This window comes from Gallinula chloropus, assembly GCF_964237585.1.
Source record: "Gallinula chloropus genome assembly, chromosome: 12".
Classification (NCBI taxonomy): Eukaryota; Metazoa; Chordata; class Aves; order Gruiformes; family Rallidae; genus Gallinula; species Gallinula chloropus.
The window spans coordinates 11201954-11225213 of NC_140097.1; the positions used below are offsets into that span (position 1 = coordinate 11201954).

Genomic DNA, 23260 nt, shown 5'->3' on the forward strand with positions numbered 1-23260 from the left:
ACTAGATGACCTTTAAAGGTCCTTCCAACATAACACATTATATGAGAAGGGTATGGAAGTAGTCTGTATAATTCATTGAAGATAAATATATCTGTGGCATTCGGCAATCCTACTAACACGCATAAACTCACATATTCATATTACGCACCTAGTTTGACTCAGATTTTGTTCAATTATTACATTCAAAAGGTAGTCAAAATGTTGTTCTTTTTTCTTCTGAATACATATTCAATGCTAAACATCTTAAATTTTCATGAAAATACTGAGGTGTTTTGCAACATCCTAACATCCTAGAAAAAAGACTCAGTTTCTGGTACTCTTGAGATACACTTATTTCATGTTTAGAGAAAACATACATAAGAGAAGGAGTTTAAGATACCAGTTATCCTACTGTGCTGGGTTTTGGCTGGGATGAGAGTTAATTTTCTCCACAGTAGCTAGTTTGAGGCTGTGTTTTGGATTTGTACTGGAAATGATAATACAAGGATATTATTGTTACTGCTGAGCAGGGCTTACATAAAGTCCGGGTCTTTTCTGCTTCTCATCCCACCTGTGAGTTGGCTGGGGATGCACAAGGAGTTGGGAGGGGATGCAGCTGGGACAGCTGGCCCCAACAGTGACATCATGCTCCACATATAACTGGGGAAGCTGGCCAGTAGGAGGGATTGCTGCTCAGAAACAGATTGGGCATCAGGGTTTGTTTTATTTCTCCACAGGTGGTGAGCAGCAACCTTATTCATCCATCACCTGATTTATTATTACTAGTATTTGTATTATTGTGTTCCTTTGTTATTCTATTAAACTCTCTTTGTCTCAACCCACAAGATGGGTTTTTCTTCTATTCTCCCCATCCCACTGGGGAAGATGGGTGAGTGAGCAGCATTCCCCAGTGCTTGGCTACTAGCTGGGGTTAAACCATGACACCTGCTTATAACACTAATATTTTTAGTGTTTATGAGTTTCATAAGAAAAGGGGGAACAAAGCCATCATGCATAAAGGATTGAGGCCTTTGCTGAAAGCATGAGTAGACAGCAGTCTTCTAGCAATCTTTTCTAAAGTCTATTAAGAGAAGTAATGATATTTGTTAGGACTTGGCAGCCAAATGCTCTTTAAAAAAGAACACCCGGACAGAAAAGCTAATCTCGACAAACCTTACAGCTGACTGCAGAAGGACTTTCTCACAAATTACAATTACCATCAACAGATCAGATGTAAATGATGAATGACAATGGACTGTTTCCATTTGTACTGAAAATTTGCTTTCTCAATGACCTTTTAAGTTTATTTTTTGTCTGTATGGGGTGGGGGGTTAATTATTTTTCTCTTCATGTGAGAAATCTTTGTCTGACAAGGCAGTGGTGAAACTGCCATTAACTTTACTCAAGTCAGGAATTCACCCCATATGCAGGAAAAGACGAAATTCTTTCTTCAAAACAAAGGGACTAGAGCACTCATGTGACACACTGTTCACATTGTTATAATGTCTCTTTAAAGTTTGGTGGGGTTTTTTACACACATACACCTGGCTTTTATCTTTGTCATAGCTTCTAGGTGGATAAATTATAGGAATTCTCAATATGACAAAGGTATGTGGCAGATTAAGAGTAGGTGTAAAATGCTTCTTTCATTATGCCAACACACAACTATGAAAAGAAGCATTACTGGCTGATACCAAATAATATTGCTTAATAGAACTCCACCTGCTGCAGAATAAATGTATTTGTAAAAGCATTTCTAATTAAGTGTCACTAAAATTACCACACAAATACAAAGAATAACTAAAAATATACCTTTTAGTGGGCAATATGAAAACAACTGCATTCTGTGCACAGTTTTGGTGTTTAAGATTCAAAGTTATCTTTTTTTTGTAGTTCATTATTATGTTATTTTTTCCCTAATGACAATGATGAAAGGTGTCATGGAAAAAACCTCCAACTGTATTAACGCATTTAATTTAGTGAAAACATTGGGACTCAGCAATATCCATAACGTATCAGGCCTTCTCCAAGGTTTTTCTAGGGAGGAAGTCTTTTTCAGAGGCAGAAGGCTGAACAGACTGGTTCCCAAGGAAAACGAGAAATGGAAAAATACAAACACAAGCAGAGGACCAAAGAAGGTAGTAAGGACCCCAGCTGTAATGGAAGAACTGATAAACTTCAGCCTTCTATAAAATTTCCTGTACTGCACTCCAGAGCCGTTTGTTGTTGAATGTTTCTTTTTTTTTAATAATTCAAGTTAAAAAAAGGTGATTCCATTGAAAAGAAATCTAACCCACAAATGGTGGTACTCTCTTCTTTTTCTTCATATGCAGGTATTATAGACCATCCATAGAGAAGCAAGAGACTAGCAAAAATTCCTGTCTGCTGCAAAATAGTTACCATAGTATGTAGCTGTCTCTGTCTTTCACATGCTAAAGACCAATCTTCCCATCACTTCCTGGATGAAAATCTGTATCAAATTTACCTGCTTTAAGTACCTCAGTCAGTTGCAATTAATTACCAAGCATTTATTAATAAAACATGCTGTATCAATGTGCGGATTTTTAATTGAATACTAAAAGTTTTACCTTTACCTTTAGTCACAAATGAGTATTCTGGCAGCCTATGTGTACTGTTTTAACTTGACTGTACTGTAAAACAGCTAGGAACCCTGAAGTATGACATTGTTCTAAGGGACTACAAATTTCAGTAGATAACAAATACCTGGTTTTGTTTCTAACTCTGTTTAATCTGATCATATTATATTTGTTTAAATTAAAAGTGCAACATATTTTCTTTAACTCCAAGATCTGATGGTTCAGCTTGACCCTTGAAAATCACCTCTTTCCCCCCCCCCCCCAATTTATCTATTCTATCATCACTAATTTTGCTGGCTAAATTCTGCATAACTAAAACCAAACAATGAAACAGTGAAATTTAGCCCCAAGATCTTCTAACAAAATCTGTAACATGAAAGCAAAGCAAAGATGCATTTAAAATAACTAATTTTAAGAAAATTTTCCAAGGTAGGAGTTATGTAAATTATGTAAAGCAGCACATCCACCTCCATTCTCTTACCTGTTTGTAACACAAAGTAATCTGTAAGTGACTGCGTAACAGGCTATTACAGAACACCTATGATGACAGGTAAGTGGTATAAATCTGGCTTATTAGCAACCAACCAAATTTATTCTATTTAGGCTTACCTCAAGCAGAGGTTTCTTTACTGACCATAGGTATCAGTGACAGACCTGCATGCTATTCAAAATGATCTATGGAGATTGACAAATAGCAGCAATAACTAACACTGGTTACAAACAGACAAATACAAGACAGAATTGTGAAACTAGCTAGAGATCTGGGCTTGATACAGACAACAAGGGGTTTTTAAACCTTTTTATATATTCATACAGCCTATCAAGCTTTCAACAAAATGTTATAGTCCATGGGAAAGCTATGAACATAACAAAGTATAGAGAGCGACAGTTTGCACAGAATTTAGCTACTTGATTGTATTTCTAGAACACAAAATTTTTTTGTGAACTCCTAGGCAGGAAAACAGCTTTCCTTTGTGAAACTGAAAATATAAGGAGAATTATAGGTAACATTATTAAGCAATGCTTAAATTGGAAAATCTAGACTAATAGAAATTTCCACTACGCTGCTTTTATATTACAGGGTTAAACCTCCTATGTTCATCTTACATTGAAAACGGATACACAAACAGGGTCAGACATTTTATTGCAATTTCACTTTGTGGAATTTCAATCTAAATCATTGCTTTTGTCGTTGATTATAATTTATGTAATACAGAGTGTTTAAATACATAAGTTAGTAAAATATTAGACAAGCTATAAGTCACTGTAGAAGTTAAAAATGAACTATATGTGGAATGCTATATTGGACAGTCATGTGCTGAAATACTAACATCTATTATAATGAGGTTATTGATGTAGAGTTGACATATGACTTGATTTGCAGATGCCCTACTGACTAACCTTTTGCAACTATATCTCAGTGTAAACCTGTGGTAATTATTGCTGGGTAGGGAGAGTTGGTTTAACTGAACTATTTCTTTTGATGCATGTTGAATGTGATTGCCCCCTGGAGACTACAGGAGTCCCACATGTGTGAGTTATTACTTAAATACTGAGGGGGAGAAAAAAAGGTGTATCACATTAAATTTTTCCTGTTTCCTATTGTTTCAGTTTTGCTTTTTCCAGCAGCATCTTTTTTTTTTCCCCAAAGTTTTGCTGTATATGCCCTTTTCAACTAACAAAACACTTATTAAAGCACACAGTAGAAATAACTTACATAAACTAACCATAAAATACTTTTCAATAATTGCAGTTCACAGATTTCTAAATAATTATATTGGAATGTACAGATTTAACTTTGCAAATAAAGATGGCCAGGTAGTATTCTTGGGTACTGAAGTCAGTGTATTACCTTTACTTAGACAGTACTGAAAAACACTGTATTTCTGAATCAACAGTAGAAACTGAGAAAGATAAGAAACTCGGTATCCAGACTTTTGGATATGATATGTTCTAGAAATCCCTGTACTAGTGCAAAGGTCTTATTGACAATTATATTAAATGTTCTATAATACTGCATACTTGCTTAAAAATCAAGTAATGAATTGGGATAGTCCTAAGAATAAAAGTCACATTCTTCTATACATACTCGAATAATGTAATATATACAAAAGACAAAAGAAAGGGTATGGCACCTATATACTACAGTTAAATGTGAAAACATAGCCTATATTTTAATATGCATACATTATAGCTGTATAGTGCAGAACACTGAGTCACTTCCTTCAGCCAACCAATTATGATAAAGAAAAAGATTTAAGAGACTGTGAGTCTAGTAGAAACTGATCTTCAAGTGAGATTTTCACAGATTGTCTATAGGGACATTCTATAACAAGAGTAGTTTTGGCTTCTGGGGTTTACACTGCACAATGAAAACAAATGTCAAAGTAAATCCCCAAAGAAAAAAACCACTTCTGGTATTGATCCTCAGACCTACCAATCAACCTTCCTGCCCTCTGTGGACTCTCAAATACTTTTCTTCATCTGAAACCTTTTAGAAATATTTTCTTCAACATAATCTTAAACTACTGGCTGAGGTTCAACACACATTTCAGCAACACATGTGGGATTTATCCACAAATTACGGAACTTCCACAGGCCAAGGAAGGAAAATTCCTAAATGTCCATCCATGTTTACAATCTGAATTTATATTTGTATTATGTGAGAAATCTGAAGAGATGTACACTAGCTGTGTCTTCAATAGACTTAAGTGTGGTTGAACTGATTTCTCTGATTTTTCAAAGTATCCACTTCTAACCTGATAGTAATTTTTTAATATATTGCACTACATCATCACAGGCTTATTTATTTTTTTTCCTATTACCTATTGCCTGATTTTTTTTATACATTGGTTATCAATTTCAAAATGTCTATTAGAAATTTATGCTCAGCTACATGAAAATGCTTATAAGAAAATGCAATTCCTGTCTTTTTCCTAGGTATTCAGAAGAGGGCAAAAAAAAGTTCCCTGAACTCTTTGAAATTTAGAAGAAGCTATAAACTTTGCTGAAGGCTGGACATTTTTGAGGTTGTAGTTATCTACAATCTCTCTTGGCAAAATCCAGCTATAATTAGAGAAGCAGAGAAATGCCAAAGGAAGTACTCATGAACACATCACTAACGCGCACAATTGTGTAATCTACTGTGCTGCGTACTCTGCATTTGCTAGGACGTAACACTTACTTCATAAAGGTGAAATTATGAGCTATACACACAAACACTAATTTTCTCACAAATTGAACAAACCTCAAACTATATGGAGAGCTTACACAAAGATTATTAAAATTGCACTTTTGCACTTGGGATCAACTCAGCTTTGCAACAGCTTGAATAAATGTATTCAGACAAATAAACCTACCATTTTCTGTGAATATTTGGAAATAAGCTTGTGGCTGACAATATTTCTCCATGATATTAAATAGGACCTATACAACACAAGACTATCACCATTTTGAATCTAAAGGTCAAGTGCATCATTAAGTGTCTGCTTTAATTGTAGAAAACTTCTGGTAAAGTTAAGTCTTTGACTCATTAGTACCATAATAAAAAAAAATAAGCTCCTATTCTGCATGTTCCACAAACAAGTCCATGGGATCTTTAAAGAGAGAATTTAATTCTGGCTGTAGTTTACCCCATCTTCTGAATTTGTCACTGAATTGGCTCCAAAACCTTATGATTCTTTATTAACTGAAAGAATTGTTGCAGCTCACACTTACATAGACCTAAAAAAACCCAGAGCTTTTGCTTGAAAATACTTGTATGTAATAGCATAAAGCATAGCAAGGGGCAAGACTTTCACAAGCATCACAAGCTATGTCTTATCCCTTCTCTTGCCTCTCTACATAGAGCTCCATCATTTTCTCATCCATGCATTCTGTCTGTTCTTAATACCATGAAAGGAACATCAAGAACATTATCCTCTACCCAAAACTGAATGAGAGGTAGGGAACTCAGAGCTGGGCCATAATGTGCTTCCCACACATGGACTTTGTAGAAACAAGAGAGGAAGGGTGTAAAAGGTAAAATCTCGATCTTATCTCCATCTTCCCCCACCGGCCTTTTGGACACAGAGAGATACAGAATCTAGTAAACCTTTGGTATTAAAGCCTTTCAGAAAGGTGTAGGCCCAGCTTCAGATGAATGCTGAAACAGAAATTCATTTTTAATACAATAAATCAGGATTTTAACCTCTTAAAAGGTTGACTTTTCTCACTGCATATGTATTTCAGCACTAATAAATACAACGCTGTGTGTTTATGCAACGAATTCTCTCCTGCCTTATGTCAGCTAGGTACACTAATGCCTGTCTGCATAAGAGTCACAACTGTTTCCTCTGTCTCCAAACTGATTACAGTGCTCTGTTCATTTTTATTTGCAAGACTTCTTCTCATTCCCCAGCTTCCTCTTTTTATTAATATTGTAGTTTCAAAGTTTTTGAGACAATGCAGTAGGAAACATGCTGCATTAAGCAAAAAATCATAATGAATTAACATCAGGTATACCCCTTGTTTAGGCCATGTTTATTTTATTTTAAGAGACACAGAACATATGACAGTACATATGAGTATACATCAGAGAGTATACATCTTCAGTATATTTTGTATTTCTGTAACTGTTATGGAGATGAAATTTATATGCTGAAGAACAGAGGGGAAAAATAAAGAAACAAATCAAAGTTTAAGGATTCACACACTGACTAGCTGTGAAATCTCTTGGGAGCTACTTTTAGTAAGATACCACAGACTTTCAACATGGCAAGAATCAGACAGCAGTAATATTAACTACCCAGTTTTTCTATTTCATTTGATAGAACTCTCTCCTAATTGTGTTTTTTTCATTACCTAAGACAAAATTTCCAGCCAACATGAAACTTTTGGTGTATATTTGAAACCAATGAGAACTACACAATGACTCGCTCAAAACCAAGTTTTTTCAGTGAAATATCTCTTTTCAGCATATGGATTTCTGCCCAAAGAAAATCCAAGCTACCTACGAGGGAACTGTGACAAATAACCCAAGCATTTAAAATATTAGGAAAATTAATGACTTTTCCAGCAGATAAATCAGAAGAAAAGGTGGAAACATGCCGAAGCTGCGTAGAGCAGAATGGAGTATTAACTTTTTAACTTTGTTTTCATGCTCAACCCTGCACTTCTCTTGTGACATGTTTGTGTTGGTCAGTTTGCAAAATGTTTCCACAGAGCAGTGTTTCTGGACTTAGCAGAGGTATGATTCCATAAGGTTAAAATCGTTTATTAAATCAATACTTCACATTTATAAAAAGTATAATCAAAAGCACACATTTGATTTCCTTTGGGGCTATGTGATGAGACATATGGGAATATTATTACATGCACATTCTTATTGTTTACTCTGGAGAAAAGACTTTGTTGTTGCTGCTATTACAGCAGGTTTGAAAATCAGAATCAAAACCAAACGCACTCAAGTTCTTAATGTTATGCAAATGTTTTCTTTCCCAATTCCACTGAGGTAACTGTGTTACTGGAACAAACATGTTCCACAGAAGAATCAAGAAAAACACATCTCAGGAAATAAACATGTCTCACATCTTTAACATTTCAAGATCCTGCAAAGAGATTTGAGGAAGCATGCACAACTTCATGGTGATACCTATGTATTTCTCAGCTTAGCATTCCTCAAAAAGGCTTATCTTTTTAAGATGGAGAAAGAGAGAGAAATGACGGCATGTTAGATACACCATTCTCAAAAAATTTCATGATAAAGTGCTCAAGGGCCAGCTCTCCTGCTGCGATGCTTCATGTAATATATGGCCATCTCATTTGGCAAGATTTGCACAGGTCTGCCCTTGATTTGTGGAAGGAAAAAAGCAGAAAACCTCACAACTATTCTTCATTCCCGAGAATTAATCTGAAGTCTGGCTCCCTGATGTTTCCAGTTTTACAGTGATCCAAATAACCCCCCCAAAACCACACCTGAAGCATCACTCACAGTTACAGATGATAGCTGAGGGAGACCAAAGCGAATCCCCTCCCTGGTCATCCCAGGGCACTCCATCTCAGCAGTGGTTCTGGAGTGCTGTGAGATGAGGCCCTCTCTTAACCTGCAAATGCTGATGCTCAGATATGTATGAACCAGCTTTGAGAGGGTCTTATCTGAACAGATAGTGAAAAGTGTCAGAAATCCACATGATGCTACAAGCCTCAGGGATTATTACATACTATTGAAGGGTGAAAGAAACTCCAGCCTTCTGAACTTCTTCAGACCTGCCAGACAGCAAGTGGACAGCTGAATGGCCCTACTTGAGCTGTACAAAATGGATGGCACTTCAACTGATTGCTTCAGTTTGTCCTGAATGACTCTCTGCATAGTCCACGGACAATTATACTATCTTTCTTATTACATCTTTTCCAGAACACTACAGACACAAGCACTATGTATTATAAATGCCTATGAACAGAAGGTGTTTCTACTAAACATAGGTGCTAGTATAAAGTGACAAGAAAAGGTGGTTAGATGCCTATGTTTTATGAAGACGTTAATTTGACCTTTATTTAAATACCATTTTACTTTAAATGATCAAATGCGTAGTACTCCCAGAAATTTGTTCTTTTAAATATCATAAATCTCACATGTTTCCTTAGAAATCCTACCTCACTTAAATCTTTAGATCACTACTATTACATTTCATTAACTTTATATATCGTTTATAAACTGAAATTTAATATCAAAAGGGACCAAGTAGTCCACTCTGTCAGATTATTCATGTAGTCAACCCTTAATAACCCAGTTTGAATTCTGTGTATGTTCATATCTTAGAAGAACTTCAGTTTATATTTTGCTTCCTTGGAAAAACACCGCACTACTGGGTTGGAAGGGAAGTAAACAAATTTACCTATTACATAAGGCACTATATGCATCCTTTTGAATACATGCATAAATAAATTCAGATCTAGAACGCTCAGAATTGTAGCTGCATACTCAGATTTGTGGAAAGTATGTGTGTTCTAGCCCTCCACCCAGGCATTTGTGGCTTATTATTACGGGAGGAAACATGTATCTTATGCTAAATACATTCAAAAATTTTATGTGACCAGATAAAAAACCCTCAAATCAAATTCACCATGAAGTGACAAGCCATACAGGTCAATCAAAATCATGCCTGCATCCACCAGTACCAATGATCAAACTTTTTTAAAGGAAAAAGCTTGCATTTTAAAAGCTACTTGTTCTCTCAACAACCCTCCAGAGGAGGAGGGATTTTTTTAAACAAGCAATGTCTCCCTGAATCTTGTAATGATAGAGAAAATGCACACTCCCAATATGTGAGGCTGATGTTTCCATCAGGTTTAGAAGTAGCATAATGAGCTTTCAGTGGAACAATGGATTTTGGGGTTCATTTTCTAAAGCAAATCCTAAGGAACTTCCACAGAGAATAACACACCTTAACCTCAAAACAACAAAAAAAAGTGCCCCAGCTAATACTGCTACCCCATCTTACTTAATCATATGAAAGAACATGTGTCCTTATATGACTGCTTATCAGGATGCCCTGAAGGTGTAAAGTTGCAATTGTCTCCTGTACCTGCTAGACCAAAGCAGCTGTGTATCTTAATTTGCTGAGGAATGAAAAAAATGCCAGATGTTTGTCAAGTTTGGCAGCTTTTCTCAATTCCTCTCCTCTCCATTTCTTCAGGGATTTAATTGAACACATAATAGTGCTGCTCTGCAGCACTTCTATTGGCAACTGCACACGTCCGAGTATTTTATGGCTTAATTTGTGAAGCCAAACAAGCCATTTTCATTGAGGTAGATTTGCCCTCTCTGTTACCCATGCAGTGAGCACCAGTCTAATTCACTCAAACAGCAAAATGCAAAGAGACAATACATCAGCCCTGCATGAACACAATGATCGACATTAAGAAAGGCACCGGAAGAAATAAGCCAAGGAAATGAGCCAAAGTATTAGACACAGGAAATATAGGAACTAGCTACAGCAGCACACTGCTGAGAGCAGGTGATAGCCCATTTTGCTTATGCCAGAGAAAGCAAGATTGGCTGTTCAAGCACACCAGCAGTGCAGACAACCAACACTCACCTCCTCCTATTTGCTCCTGAAGCTACTGGAGGAAGAGTTGGGGAATGCAAAGCATCTGCTGATAGGCAGAAGCAGCTGGGATCTTCTCTTTTTCACTTTCCCAGCAGCTCCACAAGTGTAGGATGGGCGACAACACATGCATACACACATTATTCAGAGTAATATCTTGATGTACACAAGATAAAAATAAATGTTAAGGCATGGTAACTGAGAAATAGCAATTCTTACTTCACTGATTTTCATAAACCATTCTTAGTGTGTGAATGCTTTTACAGCACATGAACAGCACAGAAGAGCTATACACCAGAGAAGGCTTTTTATTCCTAAATTCAGGCTATGCAGCTATCAGCTCTTTTTGGGAAGAAGTTCAGTATACATCCTGGAAGACAAACAGTGATACAGAAATGTGCTTTCTTTGATGATTTTAAATCACAGTTCAAAAATAAACTCACTTGTAAATGTTGAGAGTTGTCTGTCATATTATCCTCTCGCCTGCGAACTTCTTCCAACAACTGTGCATTCTTCTTTTTCTCCATTTGCTGATTGTGCTTCAGATTAGCAACCTTCTTGTTTTGGTCCTTCATATGTCTAGGAATTGTATACATATATGCATGAGTATTAATGACAGCAATCACTTCTTTTTCTCTATAAATTCACTTGGGATTAACATAGGGCATCAATTCTCCAACAGACACAAGTATCATATTGTTTTCAAGATAACATATCCAAATGTCTTTAATACACAATGGTAAAGTAATCATTTGGGCCTACAAGATATTTTGGGTTTTATCATCTGTTCACAAATACTCATAAGTGTTCTAAGCACTATGCAGAAAAATTGTTCCTGTAAAAGAAAAAATTCCATGCTGTAAAATAAAAAAAAATCCATACATACACAGTGAGCTTGGGAGCGATTTTAATGGGTGCTTTAAGTAGCATTAATTTCAGAAGAAGCAGAAGGTGAAGGTCATGAATAATGTATGTTGTGAAATTCTATTTTTGAAAACTGTACATACAACGTTTCTGAGGATTAAAGTGTGATGGGGTAAGAAGTCATGTCATAAATATGCCATGAGGAATAAAGGATGCCTTTAAAAACAGCTTTGTACATAACAAAAACATGACATTTCTATCTTTTTTTAACAATGGACTTCTTTCTACAAAAGGTTATCAACAAGTGGATTTATGAGTAATTTCTAATGAAAATGAAACAACCCTTACCACTGCTGTATATATTCTTTTGTTAAGACTGTATTCAACTAAAAACAAGCAAATAATTATTTCAGCATTTAATTATCTTTTGCTGTGGATCTTACTCATTAAGTTAGCAGAAACTTGCCCGATCCTGATACTTGGCCTACATGTTAAGAAAGAAGGCAAACTAATGTTGCCTGGCAGGCACTGAAAAAATATCCTTGCACTAATGCTTTCTACCTGCTTGGATTCTTAGATATTATTTTCCCAACTTTCTTTGACTTTGAGGAATTTGCTCCCTTTTATCTATATAAAAATAAAGTCATGTGCAAATTCCTAATGAGATCTACTCACTAATCCTATTTTGGCAAATGAAGAGAATATTATTCAATGCCCAAAAGGATCACTGAAAATGTCTCAGTTGCTTCCACACCAGAACTTATATTACAAAAAAATAGTAATTATAGAATACATTTCCTGCACTGATTTTATTATTCTAAAGAAATAAGGCAATTTAAATTTACTTCTATCACTGGTTTCTTTTTCCTACTTTTTTTTTTGTTACTTATTTATACTGAAAAATTAACAATTAATCTAATCAATAAGTGTTGCCATGGTATTAAAATTCTTTGGAAACACTTCATACACAAGTCTGTAGATATAGTGCATAGAACAAAAGTTCATCTACTATTATTTAAAAATCTTTTCTAGAAAAGTGGATAAAACTAATTCAAACAAAAATCTTTGCTTTTTAAAAGAATTTGCATCAAGCTTATAGATATAATTTTAAAAATACAAGTACAAATTCCTATATTAAAAAAAAACAGTTGCATCCTATTATGCTCAAGAGTTGGCACCAGCCTGTTAAGGCACAACCCCCACAGATTATCCAAAGTGAGTGTCTGTTTACAGCATTTGTCTTTTGTACTGATTTTTTAATGTTAGAAATAACATTCATTAAGACTGTACAAAATCCCCAACAAGACACTGCTGCCGGAAAATAGACCAGTTTCAGGGGAAAAAAATAATCAAAAGCCATCTTATTTTAATGTATTTTCAGTACAACCATTTTTATACTACACAAAAAAGCAACCGAAAGACAAACAGCTGAGCTTATCCAGGTAAAACAACTCTGGTAGGAAGTGAGCATTTTGCAATGCTACCGACTTCAAGACCCTAGCCTGTATCTTCCTTAAATAGTCTCAAATATTTCTACAGTACCGAGATAGAGTTCTAATAAACTATATGCCTAAGGCGCTCTCCCCTTTAGACTTACCTTTAACAAAATAATGGAACTCCTATAAAACACCACCTTTTTTCCAGCTCAAAGAGACCGCCAGTACAGCACTACAGATGTCTCTTGGTAGATTTCTACAATCATGTTTAAATCCCCAAATGAAGGTAACTTGAGAATTAAAAAATAATAGACTACATGATGGTGAAAAGAATCTTGCCTGCATGTCACCTACCTCAATAGGCTGGGGAGTATAGCACAAATCACTGAATTTTCTCACTGTGTTTTCAGAAAGGTTAGTTTTCTGAAAAACATACCACTAAGCCACACCTAACCAATAATAAGTAAACAACAACAGTACTAAAACCAGCAGGGATATTTTTGTCAAAGTCACACCTAAAGATTAATAAAAAAATAACCAGAAATAGCATGCTTTGCTTAAACCTGTCTCCAGCGCTTAAAGAATATAATGGGTTTAGCTATTTGTCTAGTTTTCACTAAATTTCTCAAAAATTTAAGTGATGCCCTTTGCCTTTCTAATTCAAGTATTCAAATGTTATATGCTGAGTGCTATGCTGAAGGAAAATCAATTCACTTGGATAATTCCATGTTGCATATTTGAAAGTGTAACATAAGAGGCATAAAACCAAAGTGAATACTCGAAAAAATTAATTTCGTGACTTCTTATACAAACTTAGTACTTGAAAGAAATTTTGGTGGTATAATACGACTTTGTGACATTAAAACAGAAAATGGTTTTGAATCTAATGCTGACTAAATGATAAATTATTTTATAGCTAATCTCTGAAAGAAGTTCAATTATAGGCCAATGTTAACTGCTTCTTTCGTCAGCCTTCCCTCTCACAACTTCCCACTTCAGTTTCTGTCTAGTGCTACACTGAAAAGCAGAATATGGCAAAGATGCAAAGGAAAACATCTGGTGCCTGTGATATGCAAAATCTTGAAGGGAAGGAAATAAAAGAAAGCTGTGTCACAGGCTCTATTTCTTCCACAACTGACTACATGCCTATGGAAATGAAAAGAAAATGCTACAGTTAAAAAGCCTAGCTGAGTACTTTTCTTTTAGGGCTGCATTAAAGGTACAGGGAGTTCAACAGAGGAACACATTCCCCAATGATTTTTTTTTAAACAATAAATATATCAAATATAATCCTTGATCCAGTATATTTTGAATACATTCGCTCTGGTATTTTTTCACATGTCTCTTTCTAAAATGCTTTTGATTACAGGGGATTAGAAGAAGTAATAATTGTTCATGAGAAATAGAAAAATATTTGGGAACAGTACACAACCAGCCCAAAATATCCTATGTCATTACCATATATGAGGTAAAGTACCCGCATAGTTTACTAGTAGCTGCGCTGATATGCACAGTTGAGTCTACATTACTATTTATCATGAGGAATTAGTTACATGTGTGCTGCTACACTGCTTCAATTTAAAGCTATAGAACCACAAAATACATTAGACAGAATAAAATAAATAAAACATTACCATTTAAGATGTATTGTCTTCAAAATCTGAGATGTCTGCTGCAGGGGTCTGGGCAGTAGAACTGATTTTACCATCACAAAGTAATCATATTCTGATATTAAAAGCTATGCAAAAGAAGTACTCTTTGTTTGATAGCCTAACCATCCTAAAGCATATAGAGGAGTTCCCCAGCTTTCTGATTTTTTCACATTGTTACAGTTTCCTTTGAAGCTGGGTATCTGTTATCTTATAATGACCTAAATACTTCAGCCATTGAACTATATAGTACAGTCATCACAAATTATAGTTACTACAGAAAACTACGCTGTGTTTGTAATTTTACAAACTTCTCATAACTGGAAAGCCAGTCTCCAAACTGCTTCGAAAGCACCCAAGCAAAGAAGTGGGGCCAATACCACATTTGGCTTAAAGAAATGGTGTTCTGAACTCATAACATTCAAGGAAAAAAAGTGGTGTAAAAAGCATCATAGATGACTAATACTTTGCACACACACCTAATCTTGGCTAAACATTAAAATGGCTGGTTAATGACACTTCACATATCTGTTTGTGTTCCTATGGTTATAGCCATAGGTTATTGTCAGAAAACATCTAACAGCTTCACCTATGGACAGAAAACAATTCAGTCAAGCTATGATAACTTCAAAATGGAGCTAGAATGTAAGACTTCTTTAATAGTTACAAAAGGAAAGGGAGAGACAAAGAGAGATAATTTCTGATCTATTCTGGAGTCACAGTGAAGGACTTTTTTCTTCCACCTCATCTGATCTTTCAGCATAGAGAAGCAGTATCCAGCAAACACCAGTGAACATAAATACTAGAAAACAATGACACTGGAACTTAATAAAGAGGAGATGCAGATACCAGAAAAAATTCAAAATAAAATTTTCTTTTTCTAGTACATTAGACATTCTCTCATTCTGAATGTGCAGAGCGCTTGCATCAATTACCCTAGCCCTTCAGTCTATTTAGCTTTTAAATTAAATGACTTTGCAAAAATTAGACATCAGTGAGATGGAGACCCAGGCCTTCCATCAGCAGAAAGACAAATATCAAAACAGTAGTAGCACTTAGTTTTTACTAGAATGAATATCAGTAATTGTAATGACTATGCTTAAGTATGTCTGTCTCTCTTTTCTCTTGTTCTTCTGGAATAGCACACAAATTGATCCTGGAATTCTAACAATACATTTAATTCCTTCAGTCGAACCTTTTAAGATGAATATTAGCCTCTAGTTTCCACATATATGTAGCATCTTACAGATTTCATTTTACAGTAGCGTGCAATTGCTGTCTAAACTCCAAAGCCTTCATCTATAATAGCTACAGAAAATCATGCTATTTCATTAAATATCTAGCTTTAATTATTCACCTGGATACCTTGGCCAAAACGTTGGTAAAGTCAGCCAAAAATAAGTGTCACATGCTTCATATAGCCTTTACCTTATTTCATAAAGATTTATCGTTTTCCTCAATGCATCCAAAAAATGCAGACATGCAACATACTCCCAGGAGCAAAATCTGTAACATTCTTCAAAGGAATATGTCTGTAATAATTTTCATCGCATGAAGCAGCACTACAACGGGCCAGCTGCCTTAAAGTCAATCAAAAAATTCTCTAGTATGCTAGGAACTTGTACTCTGGAACAAATTCAGTTAAAAAATAGAGTGCAATAGACATCAAAGAATGTTTTTCAGGGGGAAAATATGAAATACAGCAATGTAGTCTATAAAATAAAACTGTCTGAGAAATACATTTTAAAATTTAATCCTGTACACATATTTTAAATAATCAAACATCTTCACCTGTTGCTCTGGGCATGCACTGGGTAGCATGGGTGGCACCTTTACAAACAATTCACATATGTGAGCAATAAAATTGGTCTTAACATTTTAACTAGGCACTCTGGATCTCAGTAGCTAGTCATGCAGAAGACCTGATCCTGTAAATCCTGTCCATGTGAATGTCCATTCTGAACTACATTACTTCAGTAAGGCTCAGTATAAATATCTCCAACAGTTTAGTTCTCACTGTCTTAAAACTGACAGTGCATATAGGCTCCCATTTGATTTTGAGGCAAGACTAAAACAACAGCATAAGGTTAATCCTTTAAAATTCAGAACCATCTAGACTGAAATTAGTCTTCTTTGGTACAAGTGCAGTACCAAAAAGCAAAATGGGAAAAATACAGGGACAAAGCAGCAGCCTGGTTCTCCCAATAAGGAATCTGTAAAATACAGTAAAATGCATATATGTTGCAGGGCTAAATGCATCAGCGAAAACTGTTTCAGTGATGCCCTAACAAAAACTGATCCAAGTGCATATCCACCAATACAACATACTCCAGCCACAAAACAAGCAACATATGTAGAATGGAGCCTAGGAAGTTCCCAAAGCTATAGTTAAGCAATTTACCACTTCTAATATGTAACTCCCCTCCAGATTCTTTTCGCTTGGGCTTTACCTCTCTGGTTATTTCAACCATCTGATGATGAAACTGCTATGAATATATCTTACTTTGCCAAAACTTGTAATACTTTCTCTGCACAGCCTTTTTATTCCATTTGATAACACTATACAATGCACCCAATTTCTGAGAATATGAGTGGACAGATAATTGTCTTCTTTAAGGAGGATGTGGCTCCTACTGATTCTCCTGGAACTGAAGTATAACATTGGTGTAAATCAGCTCCATTCTCCATTTCAAAGCTATTACATAATTTTAAAAAAACAAACCCAAAACCAAAAAACACCACCCTACCAAAAAACAACCCACAGGAAAATCCCAAACATTTCTTCTGTTTCTTTCAAATTCAGGAGTATGAAAATTTGACAGACCAACATAAAGGCTCAGAGTAGTGCAGATCACTACACAGGAACATAAGATTTAAGTGTTTTGATTTAAGACTTCCAGGGGGAAAGACCAGAGCATGGGAATTCCTTGATTTTTGACAGACTCAAAAGAAAAAAAAAAAAACAAAAAAAACCCCAGAATTTTTTCCATGTCTGTTATCATAAAGGCCACATTTTGGAGGAATACTTCATCCCCAGATCCCAAGAGATTCCTTATTTTTGCATGTCTGATGAATCTGTTACCATCCTACAAACAAAAAAAATCCTGTCTATCCTCTCACTTTTGCCCTTCTTGCCCTCACTACTGCAAAGCAGAAAACCTTGCAGATTTTATTCCCATTATAGAAGACTTAAATTTTCCCCCTCTACTTCTATAAGTTCTCTCTACTTCTGTATGTAAGTTCAAAGAATCCTTTCTTTTTCTTTTCTTTCCCCCCCCCCTTTAAATCTCATTATTTAAGATGTTTGAAGCCTCATTTAAGATTTCTAATACTCAGATTATGACAGTGTTTCAGCATGACAACTATTTTGCCTCCAAAAGCAACACAAAAAGATATTGTTGCCTGGAGAGAACCAACAACTGAAACATTTCTCACCTGAAAGACAAAAATGTTTGAGGAAGGGTTTACCTAGCACACATTCTGGGAAGTTTTCCAAAGATCTTTCTTTAAGTGCTTAGTCTGATACAGATCCTTCTAAAGCCCTCGAGAGATCCGAGAAATATCCATATGAGCATAATGCATGAATGAAAAAAACCTACTAAAACCCTGTTCCAAACTATGTCTCATATCACTTCATTTCAACACGTACCTGCACCATGACCACTGAAACGCCAACACAGTGCATGGCACTACTGCCTTTCTCAGCACATTCTTACTGGATGACACTTTCTATGAACATGTGCAAAATCCATACCAGAAGTCTCTGTCACACATCTCTCATACACCAAGGATTGTTCTGCATTTTCTTCTGTTTCTCTTATTTTCAAATAAAATAAATAAAAATAGTGCTGATGACAGGATACTAGACATTGTTCTTTGATATTTGATCTGATCGGTGGCAATTGCTTGATCAGCTATTTAACTAATCGATACCACTAGTGATAACTGTAACCAGTAACTGGAAATAGTTTGTTGCCTCATACTTGCAACCAAGGAGTTGAAATCCTGTTGCTGTCTCATCAGGTCCTTTCCAGCTTTTGTGCAAAGCTTTTTCCTCTGGCTTTTGGTTTTTGTTGGGTGTTGGGGGGGCAGGGGGGGGCAAGGGGGTTGTCTTCAAAAACACACCAAATAAACCTACCAAACCAACAAACCCAAAACCAAACCCTATGAACTCCTGACTCTGTCCAGTTATTCTCTGGATCTAACTGCTCCACAGAACGTCCAGCTCAGTTTGACAGCAATCAGGATGATCAAACACTCCTGCTGTGCTTCACATTTCATTGCAATTTCCTTCTGAATCGAATCTTTTGACTGCCACTCCTGACTTGAGCTACCAGATTTCTGGATCAATCCAGCCATTATCGTCCAATATATAAATGAAACTTTCCATGCTTTTGCAGTAGCCTCTTCAGACATCCAAATAAATCAGGTACACTTTGCATTATTTCTTGTTTTGACATACTAACTTCCCCTCATTATAAATTCAATCCAGTCACAATCACTTTGTCCAGGCATGTTGCTCCTGCATTACGGAAACAAACAATGTGAGTGGAAGAAGTGGTTCCACCAACAGTCCAATTCCTAAATTTAGTTCCCCTGTCTCTTTTCAGTCACAGCCTTTTGAGGGTAAGCAGTGCTATCTCACAGCGATTCTTCACACACACCCCCTCCAGTGTACACAGGGAATCCTGACAGCTCTGCACGCAGGCAGACCCCAAGCTCCCCAGAGGAGTGCTGTACGGCTACTTCAGTCACACACTCAAGAGGTAAAGAATTGTGCTCTGCGGATCTGCCCCCCAGGGAAGACTACTGCAAGGAGCAGGTCTAGAGAAGCATAAAGAATCCTGCTTTGTCTTGAAAGTAATAGCTGTGCAATGGCAAAGAGTAACAACTCCTTATGTTCTATCTTCCCCAACATACAGTTGACATGTCAGGTCCAACCCAGTCCAAAGCAGGGATTTTTTTTCTTTCAGAGACGTAGAGCTCAATTCATATCCAGTTTATGCTGCAATATCATTGACTTCCACAGTGTATTTACACTCCAAATCAAAACACATTGAGAAATCACAAAATATTCTTCCTTATTTAAATAATCCATTTCTAGTTGTCTCAGAAATTATAATTTTAATCTCTACATCCCTTCAAATGTACTTAAAGGGGAAAGTATAGAACTGAGCAGTCAGGTTCAGGTGTGAGTGCAATAAAAAATGAACAATAATATTTTATTCCATCCCAGGGACCTGTTCATAATGTTTTACTGTTTATCACCATGATTGCTGATTATTTTGTAATATATTATTATATAACTTTTCTTTTAAGAAGGCAGAATTCCAAGGAAAGAAACTTCCTACTTTACTGTTTCTTAAATAATGTAAATTTACACAAATTCAAACCTATACCTGTAATCAGATAAATCTAAATAACCTGTTCTCAAATCTTCACCTCTTTCAAAATGTTTAAATGTTCACAATGTTAAAGGGTTAATTCTGTGTATGTAGCAAACAGACTAAAACAGAAAGACATGACAACAATCTGCCTGTTATCCGATGTGACAACTATGTTTCTCACTCAGAATAACCAGTCTCTCAGAAGAGTAAAGTATATCACAGATTCTCTCAGTTTTCATTAGTACACTATCTCAATTTCTCCAGGGAAATTATCTTTGAACAACATATCACTCTGCTCTTGGAACCATCAAACTGACATTTGACAAAACTGTGGAAGGCTCATAAGTTAAATTTAAAACTCTGTTAAACCTTGCCTTACACATCTCACTGAGCTCTAACCTCCCACGGAAACATCAGGAACATCAGAGGCTGGTGGGAAAATTTCTATCACTGGTCAGTGTATTATACATGGAAAAAATGTCCATCTCCTCTTTATCTACAGACAGGTAAGTTTGGGAATTATACAACCTGCTGTAACATAAATGAAAAGAAAAATGTTACTGTACTGTTTCTTGTGCTCAGAACATTTTTAATTGTACAGGAAGACACACATGGGGGTATGATAAAGTATTTGATTTTCTTGTTTGCCATCAGTATCTATGTTATGTTATAAAATGGATGCAGCATTTTTCTGACCATTCTAAAGCCATATAAATACAGATGAATGACAGCTAAGAACATACTGATTGGCAGAAATTAAAGAAATTAATAGATCTGTTTCTTAAATTAAGTTTTGACCTTAATGACGATTCAAGCTGCAAAAACTTAACACTTCACTGAAATCCCACAATAAAGTCCAATCATACACTACAACTTATCTAGGACTCTAGGGATGAAAGCTGGCAGGGTTATGACGACAGTTTGCTTCAGCAAGGTCAGCTGATTTTTTAGGTCAATAAAACATAACAGAAATTGCACCTCCCAACTGCTGAACAAATGTTTCTGCATACTAATCATTGAATTCCAGTGAAATCAAGCATAATGACAACTGCATAGCATAATACCCTTCTGTAAGCTCTCTCTGGCTAGAGAAATTTTCAATCGATGTTGAGTATGTTCTGATAGAAATGTCAGAGTAGTCACATCCAGGCAATAATTTTATCACAGCCAACTCCACAGTAAACATAATTAATTTCAAGGAGTAAGAATGATTCTGAAAATAACTTGTATTTTTATAATTCAGGTGTAATAACTATCAATACAAGGACATTAAATTGCTTGTAGTAGATCTGCATTCAATAAGCCTCAGATTTCAGAAAAGCAATTTTCCAGATAGAAAGTAAGTTGTGATTGTGATGTGTGTTAAAGCACATCAGGAAAAAAACCTCGTCTTCTCCATCTCTTTATAACGAGCCATCTTTTGCCATACTGTTCACAGGCATCCACATCAGAATCTAATCTGACACATCTGTACCACGACAAGTGAACTACCTTGCTTATAAGACTAAGATACCAAAACTGTCCCAAATTGGGAAGTTCTGCTTCTATAGGAATAGAGAAAAATGTTGTGCAAATGTATACTGTGACATAAAAATTCTGAAGATTGGCATAAAAATTCTTCGGATCTGAACACATTATAAAGGCAGATTGGACACTTGCCATGATTCTAGTCAAATGTGCTGCATGGCAGCCCGATACCTGGAATTTACATCTGCAAATGCAAAACTTTACTACATGAAACCCACCTGCAAATTCTATGCAGCATACACCTTCCTTTATACTTCAGTCTGACTGTGAAGTAGTAAACACTTTCTACCTTGATAATGACTGCACCCCCGACCTGTTCCTGCCTAAAGCAAAGCTCCTTCAGCACAGGAAACAAAACTGTGCAGGTTTCCATCACCAAGTTCAGAAATTGAAAAATAAGAGATGAGCTCAAAGGTACAGAATTGTCTTAAATACCTCCTGGGGGTGGGGGGGTGCAGGGCAGGGGAAAGAAACATGAAACTTCAAATGATATAAAGTTATTAGATTCTAAAATACCAAGTAGATTTTTTTAAGACTGCAATAATTTACATTTTCCACCCATTCATAAGAAAGAAAAAAAATCAACATCAAGTCCTACAAAGCAAAAAAAATGTTGACTAGATCAATTTTTACTTTCAACAAGCACCACAAGACATGTAATAATACTTGGTAAAATGATGATTAATCAAAACCAGTGCCCAAGCACAAACACTAGCAAAACTATTCCAAAACCTGGAAGACAGACAAACATGAATCTGAATAAGTGATGCTATATACAAACACAGCATACAAAATATACATATGCATACACCTCGCCTGCAGTTATGTGCTGGTCTAGAATCTAGTCAGCATAAACATCTTAAAGTTTCTGAATCAGCAGTTGAACATCTCCAAGTCATCCTACTATGTAATGACAGTGAAAGTGGTGATAGTAAAGTATTAAGAATAACTCTGATCTTCAGTATAAATCTCCCCATATACTCTTCTTGTTGTTGGGTTAGGTGATCTACCAAAAAGTTATTCCTAACGTTGAACTCACTAAACAAAGATAAAGGAAGGAAAATTGAAAGAAGAAAAAAATCTTCTCACAGAACAACATATGAATTTAATATGTTGTTAATAAATATTTTTTTCTTTTCACAAAAGCAAAAGTTTCTGATCAAGAAGTGGAATGACCAAAAACTTCACAACAGGGACAAGCAGAATAAAACCAAAAAGAGTAAAAAGACAAACAGAAGCTATTAATTATGGAAACTAAATGGCCAAATAAATGAAACGTGAACGAGAACCTTCATTGTGGAAGGAGCAATTAAGTAGGAGAGCAGAAAATACTGACCTGGAAGTCAAGCTGGTTGGAGTAGGGATGAAAGCAGCAGTTTGGAGAAAAACAGATAAGGAGGAAGACAGCAAAAGAGAATAAAGGGAGGAACACATTAGTTCTTTAAAAATATAACAAGCAGATGTTATATCAGCAGATTGTATTCAAAAAAAAAAAGGAAAGGAAAGGGAAGGGAAAGCAAGAGGTAAAATAAAATTTCTGTAGCCATATCCTTGCTGTGCATGGAATAAAACAGAAATTTTAAAGTAAAATGACTCCTTGTCATTTGTGGATTGTGGAAAACCAACCCCTATTTACAACCATCCAAATACATGCACACACCAAATGAAACAAATAAATTTGGTAGATATTGGAAGCATTTGTTGCCACACAAATGTCTTATCATGTACCATGAA

The 23260-nt window shown here is 35.8% G+C and overlaps 1 protein-coding gene across 1 annotated transcript in view; it reads right to left on the reverse strand.

Annotated features, from left to right (window-relative positions):
- Nucleotides 1-23260, reverse strand: part of ERC2 (ELKS/RAB6-interacting/CAST family member 2) — a gene marked incomplete at both ends in the record, with an annotated part of 332401 nt that overhangs the window by 132357 nt on the left and 176784 nt on the right. Inside the window, one exon of the mRNA XM_084269469.1 lies at nucleotides 11107-11242. Within this exon, the coding sequence (XP_084125595.1) occupies nucleotides 11107-11242 (136 nt within the window). The remainder of the gene's footprint in view (nucleotides 1-11106; nucleotides 11243-23260) is intronic.